Raw genomic sequence first — 23,905 nt, 5'->3', positions numbered from 1 at the left:
AGCAAAGTTCTACTACTCGCACCTCTCCTTCTAAGCCTCCCATTGCCCTGGGCAGCACCCTTCTCTCCGACCCTAAGTCTGACCATCTGTAAAATGGCCCCCAAGTACCTTACAGCTGGGCTGTCTAGAAATCCTAGGAATAAGGGGATTGGGAGAGGGAGGAAAAGAAGGGGCTTCTGGGGCTTTCGGCTCTCTACCTTAGGGGCGCCCTTTGTGGGGACCCCCTGGGGAGCAAGAGCAGGAGCCCGGGCTGGGCGGGGCGGGGCGAGGCAGGGCGGTCGGGGGCGGGGCCGGGGGCGGGGCCGGGGGCGGGGCCTGGCCGGCCATCATCCCGCCCCGTCGGACGTCGGCGCGGAGCTCGCGCCGCGGGGGGAGGAGCGCGGAGTCCGCGCGTCGCGCGGCCCCGGCGGAAAGTTTTTCCTGACGGAGTTTTGGCGGCGGCAGCCGGGGCGGCCATGGACGCGCTCAAGTCCGCCGGGCGGGCGCTGATCCGGAGCCCCAGCCTCGCTAAGCAGAGCTGGGGGGGCGGCGGCCGGCATCGGAGTGAGTGTGGGCGCGTCCGCCGGGCCGGGCGGGGGCCGGGCGGGGGTCGGGCGGAGCGGACCGGCCTCCCGCGGGCGCCGGGGGCAGAGGCGCGGTCTGCCCGGTGCCCTGCGGCCCTGCCCGGTCCTGCGGGGTTGGGGGTCGCCCGCGGTCAAGTCGGGCTCCCACTCGCGTCCCGGCTCTGTGCGGCTGGGGAGGAGGGGCAGAGCTGGGGGAGAGAGCGGAGCTCGGGGACCCCAGGTGCAGGCGGCAGTCGGAGGGGCCGCAGGTGAGGGGAAGAGACCTGCGCGAACCCCGGCACCTGGCCACCTCGCCGCGCTGGGCAGCTTGGGGGAGCCCGGAGCTCAGCGGAGGGGAGACAGTGCCCGGGGGAGGAGGAGTGGGCACCGGGGTTTGGGGAGATGCCCGCAGCCCTGCGCCCTCGCCGCGAGGTCCGCGGCCGGTGGGAGCCCGCGTGCCCCCCGCCCCACTGCCAACCCTTGAGGTCGTCTTTTACCCCCAGGCGTCCAGGAACCGACTCAGGTGTGAGGGCTTCGCAGGTACCTACTTGAGGTTGGGGGCGAGGCTCAGCCTGGGGTCTCAGAAGGTAGCACACCCCGAGCCTTCCAGACCCCTGCCCCCTGCGTCCCCTCCTCTTCCCACGTCTAGGTGGCGAGGCTGGCGTTCTGGCCAATTTTGAAACCTGTTTTCTCTCGCACTTTCCCCCTCGGGCTTCCGAAGTCCCGGGGCGCCCAGGCGAATGGCAGGCTCGCCGCCACCTCTCCCTTCTCCCGGGGGCGTCTGGGAGGCTGGGAGGGGGGGCCCCCCTCCTCTCCCCGTCTCAGATTACTCTCAGGGAACCCGTCACCTGGCACGTTCCCCTGAGGCCTGAGAAACCCAGCCCAAGTCCCTCTTTTTTCTGCAGGAGAAAGGGAGTGGATTGCCTGGGGTCGCACAGGCCTTCCTGGTAGATGTGGAGCCCGAGCCAAGACTTCGTACACTCCCACCCTCCTATCAAACACCTGGGACCTCCAGGGGAGGACTCCCCAACCCCCTACCTCGCCCCCCTCCCCCTCCAAGAAACCCCTGACAGTACAGTCACACCCCACCCCCCCCTTCCTTCTTTCCAGGGCTCCGCCAGGGGAGCCCGAGTTCCCAGTGCCAGCGTGTCTGGGCCTAGAAAGCCCGCCCTTCCCCTCCCTCTTGCCCCACTCTGCTGTTCCAGCTGTGGCCACCTCCTAAACCAAGACTGGCACTGGGAACATGGGCTGGTGCCTGCTGGTGGGGGTGGGGTCAGAGACCCGTTAGGGCTGGTCTGGGCCAGGCCAGGATGCACTGTCTCCCACACTTAACTGGCCCCTAAATAGCCCCTTTAAATACTTAAGGGATTTGACTGGGACTTCTGAGAATAATGGTTTGTTCCAGTGGTGGAACCCTGCAGTTGTTCTGGGGTGGGGGAGGAAGGGGGTGCTGGGTAAGGGAAGAAAGCTTAGAAGCCTCTTTGATTCTGGGGAACGGGGAGAGGTAGCCACCTTGGATGGTGGAAAAGAGTTTCTTGTGCTGCTCTGATCTTGACAAGTCATTTTCCTTTCTGACCCTCAGTTTCCTCACCAGAAAAATGGGGATAAAAATTCTAACCTGATAGAGGCGTTGAGAAAATTCTTGATAATGCTTCCTACTGGCACCTCATTGGTGGTTTCCTCCTGTCCCACTCCCCCTTTGTGTCATGTGGACCTTCAACATGACTATTCCTGTGGGGGACAAGTTTTGGGGCTCAGAGCCTATCTACACCTGCAGAGAAAAGGAGGGGAGAACCCCGCTCCCCTGCAGACCCCCAGAGTGTTGTCCTGAGCCTTCTGGACCCAGAATGATCTGGGTGGAACCTTCGCCTGTCCCTCGTTATTGTCAGTTTCCTTATCTGTAAATTGCAAATAACAGTAGTGGGGGTGGTGGTGGTGGTGGTGTGTGTGTGTGTGTGTGTGTGTGTGGTGTGAATTAAATGAAATAGTGTTTTGCCTGGAATAGCAAAGGGATTCAATAAATAGTAACTACTGCTTTTGTCACTTTATGTTTTACACAGTTTTTGCTTCTGTTATTTCATTTGCTCCTGTGAGGTGACAGAGCAGGGATTCTTAATAGACCTGTGTCAGAGGTAAAAGACCGGAGGCTCAGGCTCCAGCACGGCTTCCTAGAGGTAGCACTCCGAATCCCCAGCCCAGGGGTCTTATCAGCGTGCCTCCTGGACTCTGGCCACGGGACGAGCTGGGGCAGGCCCCATCCCAGGATGGGCTGACGGCTGACAGCCCCTGAGAACAGTGGTGGCCACAAGGTAGAGAGGGACGCTGTGGGGTGTGTCTGGGGTGGAGGTGCTGGGGTAGCTTGGTCTGAGGTGGTGTTCCGGCCAACTGGAACTGAGCCCTGTGGTTGACTTTTGCGGCCAAAATGAAGCCAGGGGAGTTAAGGTTAGACTTGACACCTGCTATCAGCTGTGACTTGCTCCTCACCAAACCACTCAAGATCCTCAGCTGGGATTAGCATGATAATTGTTTTATTTGTGGAAAAACTGAAACCCAAAGAAGGGAGGCAGCTTGCCTGAGGTCACACAGTAGGCTAGAACCCCACACTTTTTGGCACTGAACCTCACGGCCCCCTGTCTCCCAGCTGGTCCTGAGTTTGAAGAACTATCTCCCTCTCCCACACATGGCCTTTTTCCCATCTCAATAAATATTCCCATAAAATAAATATTTTATCTCAGTCCCTAGCCAGGGCTTTTCCTTTCTTCCAGCTGCCTGAAAGGTGGCTCACCCTGGCCCCTCAGTACCCTTCTTTCCAAGAGGGGGCCCTCTGATCTTTAGGCTCCCTACAGGCTGTCAGAGAACTCAGAGCAGGTAAAGAAATACAAGATACAGGTTCCAGAAAAGCTAGAGTATGGTGGTATGTGGGGGACAGAGAATCTATTTGTACTTACTTATAATATTTACAATAAAAGATACTATAAATAAACCCCCAAGTCATAATACTTACTGATCACAGACTATGTGACATGCCCCGATAGGTACTGGAGAGTCTGGTGAACAAGTCCCTCTGTCTCCCAGCAGTGCTCACGGTCTGGTGGAGGAAGCAGAATGACCAGGGTGCGAATGAATGGTTTGGTGATAAGTAATGGTGACACCATGAAGAAGGATAAAGTGGGCTGAGGAAATGGCGGGGACCGCTTCCTTAGAGTGGTATCTTCCTTTGGGTTCTTCTAGAAAGCAGACGCTGAGAGAAGGATCTGAGTGCGAGTCATCTATTTGGGAAAAGATCCCAGGAAATATCTTCAGAAGTGGGAAGGGAAGAAAGTCCAAAACGTGGACAATATGAAGCCAGTCACCAGCGTGGGTGACTGGAGCGCCATCCCCTGGGGAGTTTTGGGGGGGCAGTGGAGAATGTGCTCTTCAGATATTCTGTTTGAGGGGCAGTTCCTGGCAGCGGTGGGTTCAGGGATGGGAGCCCTGAATACCCCAGTGTGCATGGGCATCGGCCCCTCCGGTAGCCAGAGAGCCGCAGGCGAGAGGTGGCTTGTCAGGTGGCGTGTGTGGAAATGGTGTCCAGTGAGGGGATAAAGGTGCGGCTCTGATAGCGTCAGTGTGGGCAGTCAGGGAAGGCCTCTCCAAGAAGGTGACTTGGAGCACGTGTGAGAATACAGGAGGGAGGAATCTGGGAACAGCCTTCCGGCCAGAGGGAGCAGCAGGTGCAGGGGACATTTAACTGGAGGCTGGGGCCCTGCCTCTCACAGGTCTGGTGGCTGAGGGAGGCATATGTGCCTTGAAGGAGTCAGGTCATCCCCTGCTCACTGAGGGGCACTCTGTTCAGGCAGCCGTGCAGGACAGGATGCCCACGCCTCTGGGTGATCCTGCGCGTGACCCCTGCCTCACATGGGAAGGGGCTTGGTGGGCACCCTTGGTGGGTGAACAGCACGGGCTGTGGGAGGCGAAGACCAGCATTGTCAATTAAGAGTCATGGCCAGACTCCTCTGAGCCTCTTTATCCTGTGAAGTGGGAATCCTAATATATCCTTGCCTCTCCTCACAAAATACTGCAAATGGCTGTGTGCACATTCAAGCTCTTAGCCCTGGGCCCTTGGTAATGACAGTAGCTCACATTTCAGTGGCCTCAGCATGTGCCAGGCGTGGTTCTAAGCCCACCTGGTGTGTGAACTCACTTCATCCTCACAGCAACCCCATGGGGTGGACATGCTTCTTGTCCCAATTTTTAAGTGAGGAAACTGAGGACCAGGGAGGTGGAATGACTGAACCGCACAGCCCATCTCCAGACCCCATGGTTTTAACCTTGACAGCACGTTTTTCTCTTACAAGAGTAAGTAGGTACCCAGGAAATGAGAGCTTATGCTATGATCATTTTTTAATTATTTTCTTTTGATAATCTTAACTTCTGAAATTTGCTGGCACTTTTTACATGCTGAACCTGTTTCTGATGATGCTCTTGAGGAACTGAACCCATTTGTCAGATAAAGCGACTGTGGCCTTAGAGAAGCAGCTACATTCCGGGTCACGGCAGAGCTTGAGTCCCTTTCTGAGACGTTACTCTGTGGCTTCTGAGGCCACCTCCCCACCAGGCTTGAGGAGGCTGGAGGCCAGGGCTCTTGGAGGTTCCCCCTGGCCCATGGGTTTGGCTATCGCTCTGATGTTCCAGACACCAGCCAGGCTGGGTCTCCTGGGCAGCAAGAGGGGCACAGGGGCCCCCTGCCTAGCTCTGAGTCCTGGGCAGGGGGCTTAATGAGGAAAGAGCACACGTTTGCAGCCGTGAGTTAAACTGGGCATATGGTCCGTCCCCAGCTAACTCTGACAGCAGGTCATCTGTAAAATTGCTAAGTTAAAATAGCGCAGTCATTATCCACCACAGGGCCAAAAATAACCAGGACCGGAACAGGGCTGTAGACTCAGGCCTGTATTTGCCTGAGGGCCTCTGGGAGCTCTTCCTGAAGCCCCGGGCTCCTCCTAGGAAGGAGCATGTGGCCTCCAGCCTGAGGTGGCTGGCTGCTGGGTAGGCACCAACTCTGCGTTTGCCTTATTGAGTGCTCTTAGGTGTGGGTTTCTTCAGGGAGGGTGTGGGGCCTGAGAGACCTTCCACCTCATTGAAGAGATGAGTCATGCCCAAAAGGACAGTATAGGAGCAGAGGCAGGGTTCCCTCCCTCGAAGGGAAGGAGGATCTTGATCTTGCTGGGCCTGGGAGGATGGCGTAATGGGAAGGGGGAAAAGGACAAGGCAGAGCTGCAACACTGGGCAGGGGTGCACCTTCTCCATTTCCTGGGGGAGACACACGGGAACAGAAGTCCTTCAAGAGGAAGACACATGGTAGACAGTTGCTGGCTGTGAGTGATGTGGTTGGAGAAGGAAGAGAAGGAAATCCACGCTCAAGAGAGGCATAGGCGACCCGCTCACAGAGGGACGAGGCCCCATCAAGAGGAGTGACCATGGGCGGGGTCCTGTGCTAAATAAGCACATTACGTTTATTATCTCATTATCTAATTTTATTATCTCATCAACGGGTCAAAACAGTAGCCCTGTGAGCTGGGGACTGTTGTTTCCCCCATCTTATGGATGAGAAAACTGAGTCCCAGGGAAGGTAATTAATTTGCTCAAGATCACTCAAATAATGTCAGAACTGGGTTTCTTAGGATTAAGGCTTTTGCTTTTAACTGCTAGGCAGTCCTGCCTTCAAGGCTTCCTGGATGAGGCTGGATGCAAGGGGTTTCAATCAAATAAAGGGAAGGGCATTTCTGATAGAAGGAACTCCTTGAGCAAAAGCATAGAAGTGGGAAAAAAGATGTTGCATCACAAGGAAGAAGCTCTGCATGGTTGGAGCTTCCATTCTGTGTGCATGTGCATGTAGGGATATTGTGGGAGAGGACACTGGGACACCTGTGATTCCCCAGCAGTCATTGTGGGAATTGCCTGTAGTGGATTGGGAGCTGGTGGGGGCGGGGTAGCGGGTTGAAGCTCTGACTTGCTGTGTGATCTTCCACAAGTCCCATCCCTCTCTGGGCCTTGTCATCTGTCATGTGAGGAGTTTGGGCAGAGGGTCTCCAAGGCTGATGAGTGGCAACTGGTCTACCAGGGACCTCATGAAGGAGGCCATGGAGTAGGGTAAGGGTCAGGCCAGGGAAGGAAGAATGCAGAATATGCCAAGCATTTCAGAGGTCAGGGAGGACTGGGGAATGTTTTGACAACAAAAAGGTCATCTGTGACCTTGGCAAGCTTTGGCTCTTTGGAATGGAAAGAGCGGAAGTGGTTTTGGAGATGGGCCAGGAAAGGCTGAGCCGAAGGAAATGGGATAGTGGGGACATGAAAATGGCGGGGAGGAAGGATGTTTGCTATAAGGCAGGTATGGATAGTGAGATGAACGAGGCCACCCCTGATCGATTGGTGTTGCCTGCATGGAGCCTTGTATTGAGAAACAGTCCAAAGCCTGTAAATCAGAGGGAATAGAGCTGCAATTGATTAGCAATGTCTGTCAAGGACACCAGTGATAGGCATGGTAGCATGTAGTTGGCCATCCTTGCTTAGATGCATCTCAGGTTGAAAGCAGTGGTCTGAGTACCTACTGAGGGGAAGCCTCAGGAATTAGGAATTGTGGGAGGAAATACCTCTGGCTCTAGGAACTTCTTCCTGACCTTTTGCTAAAATCAAGGTCGTTTGCCTCATGAGAAGATAGTATGGGCTACTGGTCAGGACCTTGGAGCTTGGGTTTAGAGTCAGATAGACAACTAATGTGACAAATCACGTGTCCTTTGAGCCTCCCTTCCCTCCTCTGAAAGGGGAATGAGAATGCCTGGCTGCCAGGTAGCTGTGAATGTTAGAAGTAATGGTCAGAGCTGCTTTGTTGTTATTGTTGTCTTTCTTGATAGCTCTGTTCTGCGCTGATGATGTGGTGTTCTTGGTTTCTTTGTGAGAAAGGCTCAGGTCTGATGGGGCTTCCATTATCCAACCCAGGACTGGGTCACCTCAGGGACTTTCTGATTCTTTTGGGGGGATCAAATGAAACAGGCTCGTGATTGATACAGCAGAGGATAGCGTCCCTTGTGTGTGGGGGGGTCATCTCAGCAGGGGTTGGGCCTCCTCTTGAGGTGGTGGCCCAAGTGCAAGGGCTGGAGGGCAGTGGGCTGGGGACCGGAGCTGAGGATGGGGTTTGAGACATTGCAGACCTGAAAGAAGCCTTGGAGTTGTCCAGGTCATTTCTTCACTCAGCAGATACTGAGTGCCAACTGCATGCCAGGCTCTGGCTAACCAGCCAACACGTCCCTGCTCACCTGGACATCAGACAGGGGGACTGGGTACACCTGTAAGTTCTTGTAAGACACCTTGCTGTCCAACACACATGCATTTTTTTCAGATGAAGAAGCAGTCTCAGAGAGGGACAGTGGCTTGCTCAAGTCAAAACCAGAGAGGTGTGGGTGTACAAGGCTCCTTCTGGCTGATGGAGAAGGAGGCAGAGCCCCTGGAGAAGCAGAACTCCAAGACAGTTGCTGGGAGGGGCAGCATGGGCCAGACAGGATGGAGGGCCCAGGACTGCCACCTGGGCCCAATAGCGCAGGAACCCCCGAACCAGGCTGCGCCTTGTGGGCGGCGCCCACAGCCCTGCCGGGGCCTCAGCTGCCCTGGCACTAGTGATGCCCAGTCCGAAGCTTTCTTCCTGTGGCTCTTCCATTTGAGCCCCCGAGGGTCCCTGGAGGAGCAGGGAGAGTACAGGATTCGCCCAGCTCCTCTCCCAGAAAGTGGTCCAGGGAAGTGGTCCTGGCCATCTCCGTGCTGGCCCCTGGAAACTGATTCCTCTGTGGATCCTGCCCCATCCGAGATGGTATGTGACGCTGAAGAGCTGTTTCCTCCTCTTTAATGTGGCTACAATCATAATAACCTCCTGCACTGCAGCATCGTCGGAGAAAGGATCATAAGGGACAGGCAAAGGGCCTTGACAGGCAGGAACATGGGGTGCTCATTCGTCTTGGTGATCGGGCTTGGAAGGATCCCTAGAGACCTTCCCTCCGCTTTCTGGCTTCATTGCTTCCAGCTGAGTGATCTGGGGAGGAACCTTGGGATTGTCCAAACCGCTGATGAAGACCTCACTTGCCCTCCTGTCCCTCTGCCTGCTCAGGGCCCTCTCTCCCATGGGTGGGGTGAGGTGGGGGCTTTCCAGCTCTCTCTCCTGCGGTCTGTTTCCCTATCCAGCGAGCTGGGCTCATTTCCCCCATCTCCCAACCTTCCTGATCTCAGTCTTGGGCAGTTTTCAGAGGACCCTTGCTCCGTACCATGGCCTCAGCATTACTAGGCTTAGAGAGGAGAGGGGACTTCCCCAACACATGCAGGTGGTGGGAAGCAGAGCTGGGACTTGAACCCCCTGGATTCCAGCGGCCTTCATAGGATGTCATTTGAGCAGTCACCTCTCCCATTCCCTGCCCCCCGCCTCTCTCCTGGTCCCTCTCCTCCCTGCCTCTTCCTCTCCATGGCTGTGCGGATGGAGGCCAGCAGAGCAGGCTGGGGCCCTGGGAACTGCCCAGGTTTGAGTTCTGACTCCCAACCCTTTACTCACTGTATGTGACCTTTTGATGACTTTGCCTCTCTGAGCCTGTTTCCTAATCTGTAAAGTAAGAATAACATCCACCTCACAGGATCGTGTAGAAGATTCAGTAAGAAAATAGCATGGTTTGCTCTCAGCAGGTATTAGTTTTGAAGTGCAGAGTTTGGGTTTTGAACTTGAAAATATGGGTTCAGATCTTGGCTCTTATACTTGCTGGCTCTGTGGACTTGGTTGTGTGATTTCACCTCCCGGGGCCTCAGTGTCTTTGTAAGTGCGTGCGATAAAAGTGTCTACCTCATAGGTTGTCATGAGGATTAATGAGAATATTTTATGGAAGGCTTCTTACCATGGTGCTTGGTAGGTACTGGAAAATGCTGGTCCTTTATTATAGGTAAAAATAATGGTAGATGAACGACCCCAATGCCCCTTGCTTGGTCTTCCTAGGAAATGGGGGCTGGGAGGACAGGGTCTGAAGGCCTCTCCTTCTGCACAGAGCTGCCGGAGAACTGGACAGACACTCGGGAGACGCTGCTCGAGGGAATGCTCTTTAGCCTCAAGTACCTGGGCATGACGCTGGTGGAGCAGCCCAAGGGTGAGGAGCTGTCGGCTGCCGCTGTCAAGAGGATTGTGGCCACGGTGAGCCCCAGTCAGGGTGGGGGAGCCATGAGCCAAGGGCCAGCTTCTTCTTGGGGTGCCACCCATCCTCTGCTTATTGCCCTGATTGGATGCATCTGAGCTGTTCCCATCCCCTAGCATCCGGCTTAGGGACTCTGGTAGAGGGGAGCCACTGGGCTTGTGGGGTCAGGGTCAATGTCCTCCTCTCCAGCTGTTGTGGCCCACTGGCTTCTCCCAGTCTCCCCTCCCCCAACTCAGGTCCCCTGTCTCAGGGTTGGTGACTTAGTGCCAAGGATTAGTGGGGAGGTTGCTGTCACGCAACCACTTGTCCTCTGGTCTAAGGGACAGGGTGACCCACCAGAGACAAATCTCCCCCCTCCCCAGCTGGCCATCCTGAGTAAGCATGGCCCTATAAATGCACCTCCCTTGGTGGCCTTGGGCCCCTCAGCTCAGACCCTCACAGGTATAGTGGGTGGAGTGGAGAGTCCCCGGGAGTGACCCTGCTGGGTTGTGATAGCCCACTCAGTGCTCAGATGCTGCAGTCCCTCCTAGCTGTGTGTCCTTGGGCAGCTCCCTTAACCTCTGAGTCCCATTTCCTCCTCGGGAGAAGCTCTGTTGCCTCTAAGGACGACTCGAGGTCCAGGGCCTGGCAGATAGCAGGCACTCCGTGGGCAGCGGTTGTCCCTGGGTTTATCACAAGAGTGGGCTGACGGCTGTCTTCCCCAGCGTGTCTGCGTCTCTACGCTGAGGCCTCCCGGGGGCCTCGAGTCTGGGGCTTAGACCAGCTAGGTGTAGCCCATGAGAGTAGGTCCCACGTGGGGCAGGCAGGTTCTCTGACCCACATCTACCCCAAGGCCAAGGCCAGCGGGAAGAAGCTGCAGAAAGTGACCCTCAAGGTGTCGCCACGGGGGATTATCCTGACTGACAACATCACCAACCAGCTCATTGAGAATGTGTCCATTTACAGGTACGCTCAGTGTCGCCCACATTCACTCTCCCGCTTGGGGCAGTGGGTGGGGCGCCCCTTCTGAATCCAGGCTCTACCACTTTCTGTCTGGGTGACCTTGGAGCCTCAGTTTCCTCGTGTGTGGGGGGCGGGGGGGGATGGAAACAGACCCTGCCTCTCAGTGCTGTTAGGAAGTGCTGAGTGCACGGTGCCTGGCTCACAGTGGGCACTTGGTTAAAGGGCAGTTGCTGCTGTCATTATTCCGAGTTGCAGGAGGCAGCTGAGGCCTACTCAGGGCTAGGACCCCCTCCCTGCCCCCTTCCCCAGGCGAGCTGCTGAGTCAGGCTCAGTGCAGAGAGCTGTGAACGCAGCAGCTCAGCTCTGGATGTCTGGCCAGGCATTCAGGGAGGCTTCAGGGCAGAGTCGGAGGCCAGAGCGTAGATGGTATGGGGGGACGGGGGGGGCACTGTTCTCAGGGAGGCAGAACCCAGCCCTTGGAACCTTAAGCTCTCCCCATTCCCTCTCTTGGCTGGTCAGTTGTAGGATTCCAATGCTGGAAGGGACAGTCCATTTTACAGATGGAGAAGCTGAGGCCCGGGGAGTTGCCCAAGGCCCTACAGTGAGGTAGTGGCTGAGCTGGGACCAGGGCACGGAGGCTGGAGCTCTGTCCAGCAGGCACTCAGCTGCCGGGCGCTCCTCCACCCTCTTGCTTTGTCTCCAGGCACGTGGCTCAATCCCCTGGAGCACAAGCCAGTCCTGGGGGCGGGGGGGGGGGGGGGGGGGGGGCGGTTTTAGAGTTTCTGGCTGGTGTCTTCCCCTCACCTTCCTGATTCTGCCTGCCTCCTTTAACTAGGGGAGGCCTCAGACCCAGCCCCTGCTGGCAAGGAGGGCAGAGAAGGAGGGGCCTGTCTGGGGAGACCTGGCAAGGCCTCTCCGGGGAGGTGGCAGGAGGCTGGATCCACTGGGGTGGAGAAGAGGTAGCTGCTGGCCTGGGGGTCCTAAGTGGTGCCGATCCCTGTGTCATTGGCTGTGAGGGAAGCCGGGAGAACTGGGGGAGGAGTTTGCTGAGCTCCTTTCCCACCCCAGTTCCTCTGCTGATGGAGATTCCTGGGCTGAGTAGCTGGCAGGGACGGAACAGACGAGGAGGGGTTGGGGGGCAAGTGTTCCAAGAGGAGGGAGCTGCTGTGTGTTCCTCCTGGACCCGCTGGGGCTCCCGGGCTGGTCATCTTCACACACCCTCACCTGACTCCCAGCTCCTCGACCTCTGACCACACCCCGGGAGAGAGGGCCTGGGGCTCCTCCGACCTCTGGGCAGGGGCATGACTGGAGGGCGGGGAGGGAAGGCCCAGTGAAGGGCATCGGTGCGCGGGGCAGTGTCCTGCTCCCCATTCTGTGTGGTCAGCACACACCCAGAAGGGTAGCATGGCGGTTCCTCTGGAACCCGCAGGTGAGTGCAGGTCTCAGCTCTGCCACTTGCTTGGTGATCCGACCGTTAGCTTCAGTTTTCTCACCTGAAAAGTGGGAATGATAATAGAACCCATCTCAGGGCAGCTCTGAGAATTAAGTCATATCTAGAGCGTTGCCTGGGGTGCAGGAAAGGTATAGCTGTTACCATTTTGGGGTATGACTCAGTAGAGGGGGGAAGTACCCTCCACTCCTTCCTGCCTAGCCTCGGTGCCCCCCATCGATGGCCCAGAATGCCAGGTCCAGAGGCCAAAGCCAGAGTCTCCCGCTGGTGGAGTAGGATAGCTGGCTCTCGGGGACTCAGGGGAGATGCCCTGTGGGGCACCCCAGTTGTGGGCAGGCCCCTGTCCGGGTTTGGTGACACTTCCCACTTGCCTTTCAGGATCTCCTATTGCACAGCAGACAAGATGCACGACAAAGTGTTTGCCTACATTGCACAGAGCCAGCACAACGAGAATCTCGAGTGCCATGCCTTCCTCTGCACCAAGCGGAAACTGGTCAGTGGGGAGAGGCTGGGGCCCAGGCAGGCTCTGGCCTTGGCAGCCCTGCCCCTGGGGGGAGGCAGGACCCAGAGGTGACATCACTTAATATGAAGTATGAAATTCCTGGGAACCCCACGTGGATGCTGAGAGCACTGAGTAAGCCTGGTCTGTGGGCGGTGACAAGCCCATGTCACCAGTCAGTGCCCTGGTCCCTTCCTCTCTAACATGCTTGATTGGATTTGAATGGCGGGGGGGGGGGGCGCTCTCCTGTCAGTAGGACAGTCTGAGGGTTCAGGGCCTTGTAGGAATTAGTCCTTGGAGACTGGTGATCAGAGGGCCCAGGTGAAAGGCAAGGGGACCTGGCTCGCTGTAGCCAGAGTGGGGAGGGAAATGGCCATTTTTTGGCACCTCCCATGCGCCTCTTTCAGTGGTGGACTTTAGTCCTCATAGCTCTGTGAGGCGGCAGCTGCTCCTGGCTTCGCTGTTTTTATTTTCAGTGAGGAAGCAGATTCACAGAGGTCAGCTGTCTTGCTGAAGATGACCCAGCCAGCTGGGCAGAGCGAGGGTTTAAACCCATGTTTCTTCACCTCACCGCATGGCCGCGAGGAGCCCCGAGCTCCTTGCCCCATTTCCAGGCTACCCCCCTCGCCCCATCCAGCTGAGACGAGGGGGGGACCTCTGTGGTCTCTGGGCTTTGTCTTGAACTTTGGGACAAGCAGGCAGAGTGAGTCCACCTTTGGTGTTGATGCTTTCGTTTCGGAGGCCCAGAGATCTGAACATCTGCTCTGTGAGGAGATTTCTGACGTTTATTGGTTTAGTGTTGGCCTCTGTTAACCTCCGTACGGAGCCCAGAGCCCTCCTCCCCATACCCTGTGGTCCTTGGAACCAAGGAGACAAGATCCTCTCCCCTGCTCCTCTCCTCCCGGACACATCAAGGACAGCACCGTCTTTAAGTGGCCCCCAGGCTTCCTGCCACCCATCAGGGCCTGCTCGAGACACGGTATTAGTTTCCAGTAGCTGCTGTAAGAAGTTACCAGAAACTTAGTGGTTTAAAACAACCCAGATATATTCTCTTACGGTTCTGGAGGTCAGAAGTCTAAAGTGGGTCAGTAGAGTTGTCATCCTTTTGGAGGTTCCAGGGGAGAATACGTTTCCTTGCCCTTTTTAAACTTTCTAGAGACCACCACTCCCTGGTTCCTGGCCCCTTCTTCAACCCGAGGGCCAGCAGTGCAGCCCCTCCCAGTCTTCCTCCTGCTTCCGTTGTCCCAGTCCATTGTCACTGGCTCTGACCCTCCTGCCTCCCTCTTAGAAGGCCCGTGGTGATTGGGCCCCCTGGGTAATCCAGGATAACCCCCCATCTCAAAATCCTTAACTTAATCACATCTGTGAAGTCCCCTGTGCCGTTCCAGCTAACCCTCACAGGTTCCAGGGATTAGGATGTGGATATCTTTGGGGGCCACGGGTCAGCCTCCCACAGGTCTTTTGGAGGGAGCACTGCAAGACGAGACAGATTAGGGGTCTGGTCCTGGCTGCTGTGCTCTGTGACTGTGGATAAGACCCTGCCCTTCTCTGGGCTGCTTGCCCATCAGCAGAATGAAGGTCACCTCAGTGACCTCCAGGATTGCTCTGAAAGGCCCCTTTCTTTTGTGGACCTTGTTTCTTTCCTGCAGACTCAGTGTCGCCAGCCACTCACCCAGGCCTCGTGATGCCCCGGGTCCCCGGGTGCAGTGGCTTCTCCCATGACGGCTTTGTTCTCACAGACAGTGACTCTTGGCTTTGTCTCTTATGAGGCCACAGAGACTTAAAAATACAGGCCCATTATGTCCCCATTGTTCGTCTCTTCCTCCCACTGACCAGAGCAGACACTGGGCAGGGGCAGCTGTGGCCCATAGCCCCTTCTGCGGGGTGCGGACCCTGGGCAGGAGGGGCGCTGCGCTCCAGAGGCTTCCTCTGGGAAGGGGAGCTAGGGGGTAAGAGAAAGCGGGTGCTCGCCCAGTGGCTGAAGGGAGGCCTGGTCTGGGGCCAGTGGACTTTGGACAGGCTTGAACAAAATCAGCCTGGCCCAGGCTGAGAGGTCAGTTATTGAGGCAAACAGCCTGCGCGCCGCTTGGCGCTGGCAGCTGAACCCTGGTCCGGCAGGGGCACGGCTACGGCTGGGCACCCGGGCCCAGGCTCTTCACTTTCCCTCACACACTTTGCTCTGTGTCGGGAGCTGACTGGCTCGATTAGGGCTTATCCACCCTTTCTTAGCTGGCTTTTCCCCTTCAGACAGCCCAGGGCAGGACGTGCTAAATAGGCCACCCAGTGTGAGAGTGGTATTCTCGTGCCTCCACTAGGCTTCCGCTGAGCCCAAGTTGGCAGTCGGAGATCCTGGCCATGTTGGAAATCCTGAGATTCTCAGGGCTTAGTGGACATTTCTGAGAAGGAGGCAGAAAGTGAGATGGGGGCCTCAGGTTCTGCAACCCCCCAGCGGCCAGGTGCTCCACAGATGTTCACTGCTGCCTGTCCCAGGCTAAGCCCTGTGTTGGGCACCGGGGACCCAGGGAATCGGCCGTGGAGATACCAACAAGATGGTGGGGGAGGAGGGCCAGGATTTGGTAACTGGAACCCAGTGGGCTCAGTTCTAGGGTGGAGGTCAGTAAGTCTTCCCAGAGAAGGAGACATTTTGAATCAAGCTTTGAGGGCTGAGTAATAAGTGAGAGTTTGCCGGCCGAGAGAAGGGGTGAGGCGGTAAAGAGCGCAGGAACCCCAGCGTAGGAGTCAGCACGCACAAAGACAAAGGTGCAGAATTAAATAGTGTGATTGGTGGTTGAGGACTCAGACGTGACTGGAGCTGGGCTGCGTGGCAAAGTAGAGTCAGCCTGCATGCTGACCCAGCCCCCTAGCCTTTGGCTGGGGGCCCACAGTCTCCACACATCCCCACCCTTTCTCTGGGCGAGAAGTCGGTGACCACCCAGGGTGGGGGTGAAGGGGTTCCTTTCTGGGTTGCCCACCCATTCAGCTCAGCTCGGGTTCCTTTCTGGGTTGCCCACCCGTTCAGCTCAGCTCGGGCAGCACAGCCACCAGGCCTCCCTCCCCTGGTGACTCCTGCTGGGCATGGCCAGGATGAGTTCCTCCAGAAAGAAATGCTTCTGTCTGCCCAACTGGGAGGCCTCCACCAGCACTGCAGCCTCAGGGTTCTGAAGTGAAGGTGGGGTTGCCGGCTTTGATGGGGGGCCCAGGGTTGCAGTGCAGGTGGACTGACAGGAAACAAAGTGACCTCCCTGATTCTACCCCGGGCACACTGGGGCAGGGCTGTTATCCCGTACATGGCCATCGGCATTCCTCAGGTAATCCTTCTGTGCAGGATTTATGCTTCCGGGGCAGCAGGGCCATAAGGGACCCGTGGCCGGACTTGGTCTGTGTACTAGGCTGGGAGGTCCTGAGCTAGACCTGGCCCCTTGAAGGAACTCACAGCCTGGTTACTGGGAACAAGCCAGAGACATGAAAAACTGGGTGAGGTAGAACCCAGGTCAGGTGCTGAGAGACTCACAGGCCAGAGGCACTCCTGGGAGGGATAAGCATTTAGCCTGCGGGATCAGGGAAGGAAGACCTCCCCGTGGGCAGGCTCGAGCAGTCCTTTCTTGTAATGCTGCCCAGATTCCTGCACCCGCCCCACCCCCAGTCCCTGCCCAGCCTGGGCTTGTAGCCACCTGCGCACATGTGCATCTTGGGTTATATTTGGTTTACTTGCAACTCGGGATTTCGGGGCGAAAGGGCAGAAATGTATGCAAGTGAACAAGTAGATTTATGCAAAAACAGTATCAGGTTCATGCCCCAGATATCCTGGAGGCAAAAATAATGGTGCTTCCATCTCCCTGCCACATTAGGTGACCAACCCTGTCTTGGGTGTATAGTGAGCTGACTCCGGCTGGTAATCAGCCCATATTTTTAGTTCATGGGCAATTCTCAATGGTAACTGGGTCTATTAAACTTGATTCGGACGTGACAGCTTAAATTGTAAACAGCTGTGAAGAGTTTCATACTTAATTACCATATTTAAGTTTTGCTATAAAGCACCCATACTTGCATCAAAAATGTAAATGACGGAGAGATTCAAATGAGATTTTATACTTCATGAAGTTTAATTGGCATGGATCAGTCAGCTTGTTTAAGGATTTTAAATTTTAGAAAAAAGAGTTTTAAAGGCAATAGCCACAGATTCATTTCTCAATTAAATCAAGTCGTCTGGTGGAGGGAAAGGGCATGGGTCTGAGGCTGGTTAGGCCTGAACTTACTGTGCACTTGGAAGAATCTGGTGCTTTCTTCCCTACGCCCGGGCTGTCAGAAGGAAGCTGGATGTCGCTTCCGGCTACAGCTGAGCTCTGAGACTCCCACAGCCCAGCAGCTGAGCTGTGATTAACCCTGAACTGGAAGCAGAGAGAGGAAGAGGCTGCGATGAATGTGGGCTGGGGGTAGGTCCTGGCTGAGGGAGGCCTCAGGAGGCTGGCCCCTTAGGCGGATGCAGCGTTGCACCTCTGGAGGGCGTGGCCTGCTCTGGGGGGTCAGGGTGTTTAGACTAGGTTCTTGCCTTTAGGGAGCACCCAGATGGGGCGTCACAGGCATGTGAGCTGGTGACACTTTGATAGGCATGATGCCAGAGAGAGGTAGGTGGGCCTGTGGGGCCCCAGTGCAGGTGACCTGAGAGAGCTGGTGACATCTGAGATGGGTGTGAAGGGGTGCATGGGAGTTCCTCAGGGGTGAAGGGCCAAGGGGTGGCCCCCTCTTCCCAGTGAGTTATGGCACTGAATGGTTTTGGTCCCCTGCCATGGGCACGCATTGACATTGTGGATCCAGTTAGAAGTCCCTCCGAGCCGGCATAGGGCTAACCAGGTCGAACCTTTGCCTCTGGCTGTTGGTCATTCAGGCAGTGGCCAGGCCCTTTCCAGTTCTGGCTTTTCTGCTCTCTCATTCCAAGGGCTAAGTTATTGTGTGAAGTCCTCGGGTAATTAGAGGAGGGCTTCTTGGAAGGAGCCAGCCCCTAGTTATTTGAATATAGAGAAGCCCAAAGGAGAGGGGAAAAAGTGGAGGCAAACAGCCATTGCAAACGTCGGGGCTGGAACAGAGGCAGGAACCTTGGCTGGGCTGCTGGTGCTGAGGATGCGGCCCCATCTGCCTGGAGAGGGCGTGGCCTTGTTACACCACAGGGCTGCTTGGCGACCAGGGAGGGGCCAGGACTCTGCCTTCACCCACCTGCCAGTTCGGAGCCTTGGTGGAGCGGAGCCTTGGTGGAGCGGAGCCTCGGGCCCGCATTTCAGACTTGCTGTTACCTGCCTGACAGGGCCCCCCCCCCCCGTTTCCTGTTTTTCAGGCGCAGGCTGTCACCCTCACAGTAGCCCAGGCCTTCAAAGTCGCTTTTGAGTTTTGGCAGGTGTCCAAGGAAGGTGAGTCTTGTTCAGGGACACTGTGGGGGGCGGGGGTGGAACGGGGGAAGGCTGGCAGAGAGAAAGGAGTGGGGAGCGGGTGGTAAAGGCCCTGGAGTCCAGGCCCAGCTCTCCTCTTCCTCGCCTACCTGGTGTGTGGTGTGTGACTTTGGAGAGCTCCCTTCACCTCCCTGAGTCCCACTGTCCCCCTGCGAAGAAATGGGAACAGCTGTCTCCCTCCCCCAGGGTGCTTGTGAGGGTCAAATCTGCAGTTTCCTTCCTCCCTGCTGGAGACCTAATGCCTGCCCCCCCGACATTGGCTGCAGGCTGCCCCTGTCCAGCGATTGCTGGGGGCGGGGGCTGCAACGCTCTGTGCCTTGGTCCCACAGAGAAGGAGAAGAGGGACAAAGCCAGCCAAGAGGGAGGGGACGTCCTGGGCGGGGGCCTCCGAGACAGCACCCCGTCGTTGAAGAGCCGTGAGTCTTGGGCAGGGGGTGGGGCCAGAATCAGCTACATGATCCGGGTCTTCCCTTTATCCAGAGGGCCCTACTCACTCCCTCCTGGGCTGGGGCAAACCCTTGGTTTTTTATTTTTGTTTTATTGTTAAATAAATAATACATGCTCATCATAGATAAATTAGAAAATGTAGATAAAGGGAAAGACTGCTCGTTTTGGTGCATGTTCTTCCAAATGTGTGTCTATGCAACTATATAAATATATGTATACATCTCTTTCTGTACATCTAACATCTTATTTATGTGATCTCTTAAAAAACTTAACACCTGTTGTGAACGTAAAAATTTCAGCCTAAAACATTAGTTGGGGTGAGATTCTCGCCCTGTGGGCAGCCGTCCAGCTGCTTTGGGAGGTGCTCGGGTGGGGCTCGGGTGGGGCTCTGGGTAGTCTGGTTGATAGGCCTGGGAAGGCCATATCTGAGAACAGAGTCAGGACCAGGATAGCTTGGGAGTCTCCGGGACAGGGCTGGGAGATGAGGCCTGGAACCAGGAGGCTCCTCCCACTGACACACCTGACCGGACCCCTCATAGTGGTTGCCACTGGGAACCTGCTGGACTTGGAAGAGACGGCCAAGGCCCCGCTGTCCACAGTCAGCGCTAATACCACTAACATGGACGAGGCACCGAGGCCTCAAGCCTTGAACAATAGCAGTGTTGTGTGGGTGAGTGGTCATGTGGCCTGGGGACCCCACAGGGATCCAGCAAGCCTCCGCCTGATCCCTGGTTGAGGCCTAAGGCTTCTTTAGGGCCCAGGCCTTGGCACCCATGACTTCAGTCCTTTGGGAGGGCCAGACTCAGCCCAGCAGCACCCAGGCCCAGGGTGGGGGGCAAACAATGTCCCTTTGAACTCGGGGCTGCCTCCCCAGCAGGCTTGGCTCCCAGCACAGCTGTCTCCTCACAATGCACAGCCTCTTGGTCTGAGCGCCCATGGCTGGGCCCACCACAGGACCAGGCAAAGGCTCCCTTGTTCTTGGCGTGGGCACAGTTTGCTCCCAACACCCCTCCCTGCTCCGCCATCTGAAGGAGGAGGCTGAGGCCTGGCGGTCAGCGGTTGGGCCCTGACTTGCTCTGTGACTCGAGGCAAGCCCCCGACCTCTCTGTGTCTCAGCTTTTTCATCCCCTCAATAAAGATGATGACCTCTGCCTGCAGAATCTCCCAGAGGAAACTGGGTTTTTTTAATTAAAAATTTAAAAATTTTTTCACTTGAAAATAATTTCAGACTTACAAAAACATTATAAAACAGTACAAAGCATTCCTGTTCACCTCTCATCCAAATTCTCCACATATCAGCGTCTCACACAAGCACGTTACAGTGATGGAAATCATTACCATCAATCCGACGCTGTTAGATCATCACAGGCCGTAGTCACGTTTCCCCATGTGTCCACTGCACGTCCCTTTTCTGCTCTCAGATCACTTGCAGAATCACACGTTTCTAATTGTAAAATATCTGGAATGGTGACGGACTTGGGAAACTCAAATCCCGTTCGATATGGCCCCCTCGAGTAGGCATCAGGAGCCCGTTCTCTGCTGCTTGGGAACCACCCTTAGCACCCACCTGTCTGCTCAGGGAGGCTGCAGGGAGCCCCGCCCATTGTTTTCCCACCTAAGCTGTGGGGTTCCTGTCATCGGTTACCCCTCAGGAGCTTAGAAGTGGATGAAAGCAAGAAAACCTTCTTCCCTACCCTCTTTGTTCTTGGAACTTAAAAGCCATCTACCAAGCTGAGTCCCAGAGAGGAGCAGCTACTTGCCCAAGGTGTCCCTTGAGTGGTGGCTGAGCTGGGAATTCTACCCACCCAGATCCTCTTTCTCCTGTTCCACACCCCAGGTTTGGGCCCGTGGGTTGAGATGTGTGTACCTGTTCCCCAGGCACTCACCAGACTCCTACGCTTGTGTCCCGAGTCCCCATAGCTTACCCAGGGCTGGGCTAGCTCCTGGCTGTGAGCACGGGCTCCCCCACTGAGGGTTCGTATCTCCTGCTTTGTTTTCCCCAAGGAGCTGGATGACGGCCTGGATGAAGCATTTTCAAGGTAACATTAGCTGGGCTCCTTGTGCTGGGGAAGAGGGCCTGGCATTTGTGGGCTGGTCTCTGGGGTCCTTTGCCATATCTGAGAACATGAACTCTGACCTTTTCCAGAGCAAAAAAATGTCAACTTGAATGCCTCCTGGGATGGGGAACTCACTATCTGGGGTTGGCCAGGTCTGCTAAAAGGCTCTTGCTGTTGAATCAAAAACTTCCTAGTGGCTTCTCTACCACAATCTGAGATGAACTAAACACTCTGCAGCTCGGGTTGATTCCCTCTTCCTACACCTGGTGGAGCCTTCCAAACCTGGCTTTTTGCAGGCTTTGTTCCCTCCAGAGGCTTTGCAGTTGTGGAAAGGGGTAGGGAGGAGGTAATGCTTAATGAAACCTATGGAGCGATACGTAGAGGAGGAATGTCAGGCACAGCAAGGAGATACTTTGGTCTTGTCTGAGGGTGGTGGCCTTCCCCATCTTCCCAGGGGCCAGCCCTGTAGCCATGGCTACCTTCAGCTTGGGGACATGGCCCCGAGAAGGCTGGGCTGGAGAGAGCCCTGGGCAGCCCAGGGTTCTGAGCACTGGGCCTGGTCAGTCAGGTGCCCCTGTCTCCCTGGGGACCCTGGGCAGCCCCCTGCAGCCCTCTCCTTCCTCCCCAACCCCTCCCTGCCAGAACCTGCTAGAAACCCCTGAGCCTAGCCTGGGGAGGTGGGGGTTCAGCATGGATGGCCCTTTCAGGGAGGCAGAGACATTCTTTTTACTGTCTTCCTGCTGACTGCAACCCCCTCATTTTAAGAAAATCTTTCATTTGCTTTTTCCAGATTACTTAAGTATCCTATGCTCTTTATTAACAACTTTGAAAATCAGCAAAGCATTAAACAGGAAATAACACCATCCTGTAATCCCACAGCCCAGACTTTTGGGCTTAATTCATGCTCATCCTATACATACACATTTTTTTTTCTTTTTGCCTTGATCACTCAAGATGGTATTTGCATTTGGGGATCCTGATTTTCACTGAACACTGACCTATCAGGAGCATTCCCCCAGCCTGTTAAAAACTCCTTGTAAACACCTCATTTATTGACAGCCTCACCTTCTTCTAAGGACCTGGGCTGTAATTTACTTACCTCTCCCCTAGTTTTGGATGCTTAGGTTATCTTCCTTCCTGTAACAGTTCTGGTCGGTGGTCCGCTCCTGGTTGCACCGCCCCCACTGCGCGTGTGCCCCTCACTGCCCGCACGAGCGCTGCCCTTCCCCCTCTTTCTGGGTGGAGTCGGGGTAGGGGTGGCTCCCCTGGCCCCTCTCCCCACGGCGGGAATGCCCCTGCCTGCCCCACAGTTTTCTGAGCCGTTTGGTCCTCAAGAGTAGACTCCGGTCAGAGGCGCCACCCGTCCTGATATCCAGGACTGTCTTCTCTGGCCCCTGAGTCCTGGCCTTCTCCCACCTGTGCCCTCTCACTTCCGCCCCTTCGGGGGCCCCGGGCTCACAGAGCTCTGCTTTCCAGGCTTGCGCAGTCTCGGACAAACCCTCAGGTCCTGGACACTGGATTGACAGCACAGGACATCCATTATGCCCAGTGCCACTCACCTGTCGACTGGGACAAGCCTGACGGCAGCGGCGCCGAGCAGGACGATCTCTTCAGCTTCTGAGCGCCCTGGAGCTGGTGGGACACGTGACAGACCAAAGCCTCTGGTGGCGGTGTAGGGCCAGCGCCAGGACCCCCAGCCACCCTCTGCTGGGTGGCGGCCTGCGAATCCCAGCTGCATCCAGTCAGGCGGGGGGGGAAGGAGAAAGTTCTCTTTTAGCCCCGCTCTTTCTGTAAGAACTGAAGGATGCCTTGAATATTTATTCAGTGACTCCTGGTTCAGCTCGGAAGCCGAATTTGCGTCAGGCACGAGCGCGTGTTTTAACCAGCTTTCTGCCCTCTCTTGAGCAAGCTCTGCTCTGCTGCGGGTGTTGGTGACCAAAGCATTCTTGTCCCTTCTCTCTTTCTAAGGACCCAGATTTCCCTGGCGGTGCCCCCACTCCTTACTGAGCACAGGAGGGCCCCGCAGCCTCCGCAGAACGCTGCGTCCTCAAGTGTGCCTTCGGCCGGGGCCCCGCTAAGCTTGCACCCCCCACCCCGGGGGCTCCCCGCGGAGGGGCAGCCCCTGACCAAAGACAACGTGTAGCTGGCACTTTAAAGCGCACACGGCAGGTGTGGCCCCCAGGGGCTCCTCGAAGGTGCTGCATTGCATAGAGCTTTCTGTCTGCCCTTCCACGAGGTGGTTCCCATCGGGGCTCAGAACCAGTGTACCTGGCTGCCCATGGGTCCCCAGGGTCTGACTGCAACAGTGGGGATCATCTGTGACTGCCCTCCGTCGGGGCCCCCCAACCCACTCTTCTCCTCGAGTTGGACGGGCACGTGCCCGCTCTTCCTGTCTCGTCCGCGTGGGTGTCTCTGAGCCCCGATTCCCCACGCCTCCGGGGACAGCGTGTAGTGCCGAACACCGAGCCTTGGTCAGGACTCTTTTGTGGCCTCCACACACAGGCCCCGAGTGTGGAAAGGGTGAGGGCAGAGGAGAACCAGATCTGATGCCAAAGTTGCCTCTCCCAGCTCACACCTCCCTTCTTTCTGGCGTCGTTGTCCTCCCAGGAACCAAAAACCCCAGCTCTTTTCTGACCAAAATGTGTTTCATAACAAACCATCTGGTGCCTTTCCACAGACAACTGGCTTGAGCTTCCGCGCCCTGCTCGCTGGCTGGCTGCCGATTTGCGTGGAATGAAAGTGTCGATGCTAATTTGGAGGGTGAAACCAAACTAGACGCTGGAGCATCACACTCTTCTTTCCCGACCCTCGCCCCTGGGTCGGCGCATGGCAGCGGCGTCTGTCCTCTGTCTCCCGTCCTCCTCCCGCTCCCCCCCCAACCCTGGGGCTCCCAGCAAAGCTGCCAGTGCCCTCTCCCCCTGGGGGTGCCTCCCAGGCCTGGCTTCACTGAGCTCAAGGCACTGATGGTAGCAGGTTTCACCAGCCCAGGAGAAACACACACCATTTCTCAGAATCTGCTTCTCTAAGCACTTGAATCGGAGCACAGAGAAGTGCCTGGCCGAGGGGTGGGGTGACATTTGTAGAGTGTCTATCAGAATACGGGAATCCGTTCCTTTCCCTGCCCAGCGCCTGCACCTTGCTTGCCCACCCCAGACCTTGGTACTGGCCCCTGGATTTATTACGAGGCAGCAAGTTTAGGTCCCGACACCGGCTGTCCCTGGCATGAGGGTCCCGAAACCCCGAGAGGCCGTGCTGTGTGTGTGTGTGTGTGTGTGTGTGTGTGTGTGTGTGTGTGTGTGTGAGAGAGAGAGAGAACCGGACTTGGCCTTTGTG

General features: G+C 56.4%; 1 protein-coding gene across 2 annotated transcripts; it reads left to right on the top strand.

Annotated features, from left to right (window-relative positions):
* Nucleotides 1-359: 359 nt before the first annotated feature.
* LDLRAP1 (low density lipoprotein receptor adaptor protein 1) lies at nucleotides 360-22,406 on the top strand. Of its 2 annotated transcripts, none has more exons than XM_045898406.3 (9): nucleotides 360-543; nucleotides 9,593-9,735; nucleotides 10,569-10,681; nucleotides 12,507-12,621; nucleotides 17,957-18,029; nucleotides 18,335-18,484; nucleotides 19,055-19,185; nucleotides 20,520-20,554; nucleotides 22,049-22,406. In XM_045898406.3, the coding sequence occupies exons 1-9, from the start codon at nucleotides 456-458 to the stop codon at nucleotides 22,191-22,193; spliced, it is 993 nt and encodes a 330-aa protein (XP_045754362.1). In that variant the 5' UTR covers nucleotides 360-455; the 3' UTR covers nucleotides 22,194-22,406. The 2 variants fall into 2 exon arrangements, with proteins under 2 accessions (XP_045754362.1, XP_045754364.1); XM_045898408.3 differs by having other exon boundaries at nucleotides 362-543; nucleotides 18,398-18,484.
* Nucleotides 22,407-23,905: the final 1,499 nt, after the last annotated feature.

This window comes from Mirounga angustirostris, unplaced genomic scaffold (genome assembly GCF_029215605.1).
Source record: "Mirounga angustirostris isolate CCGP_5_RB_7025 unplaced genomic scaffold, mMirAng1.0.hap1 SCAF_4, whole genome shotgun sequence".
Classification (NCBI taxonomy): Eukaryota; Metazoa; Chordata; class Mammalia; order Carnivora; family Phocidae; genus Mirounga; species Mirounga angustirostris.
This window is presented reverse-complemented; position numbering and strand designations above follow the sequence as displayed.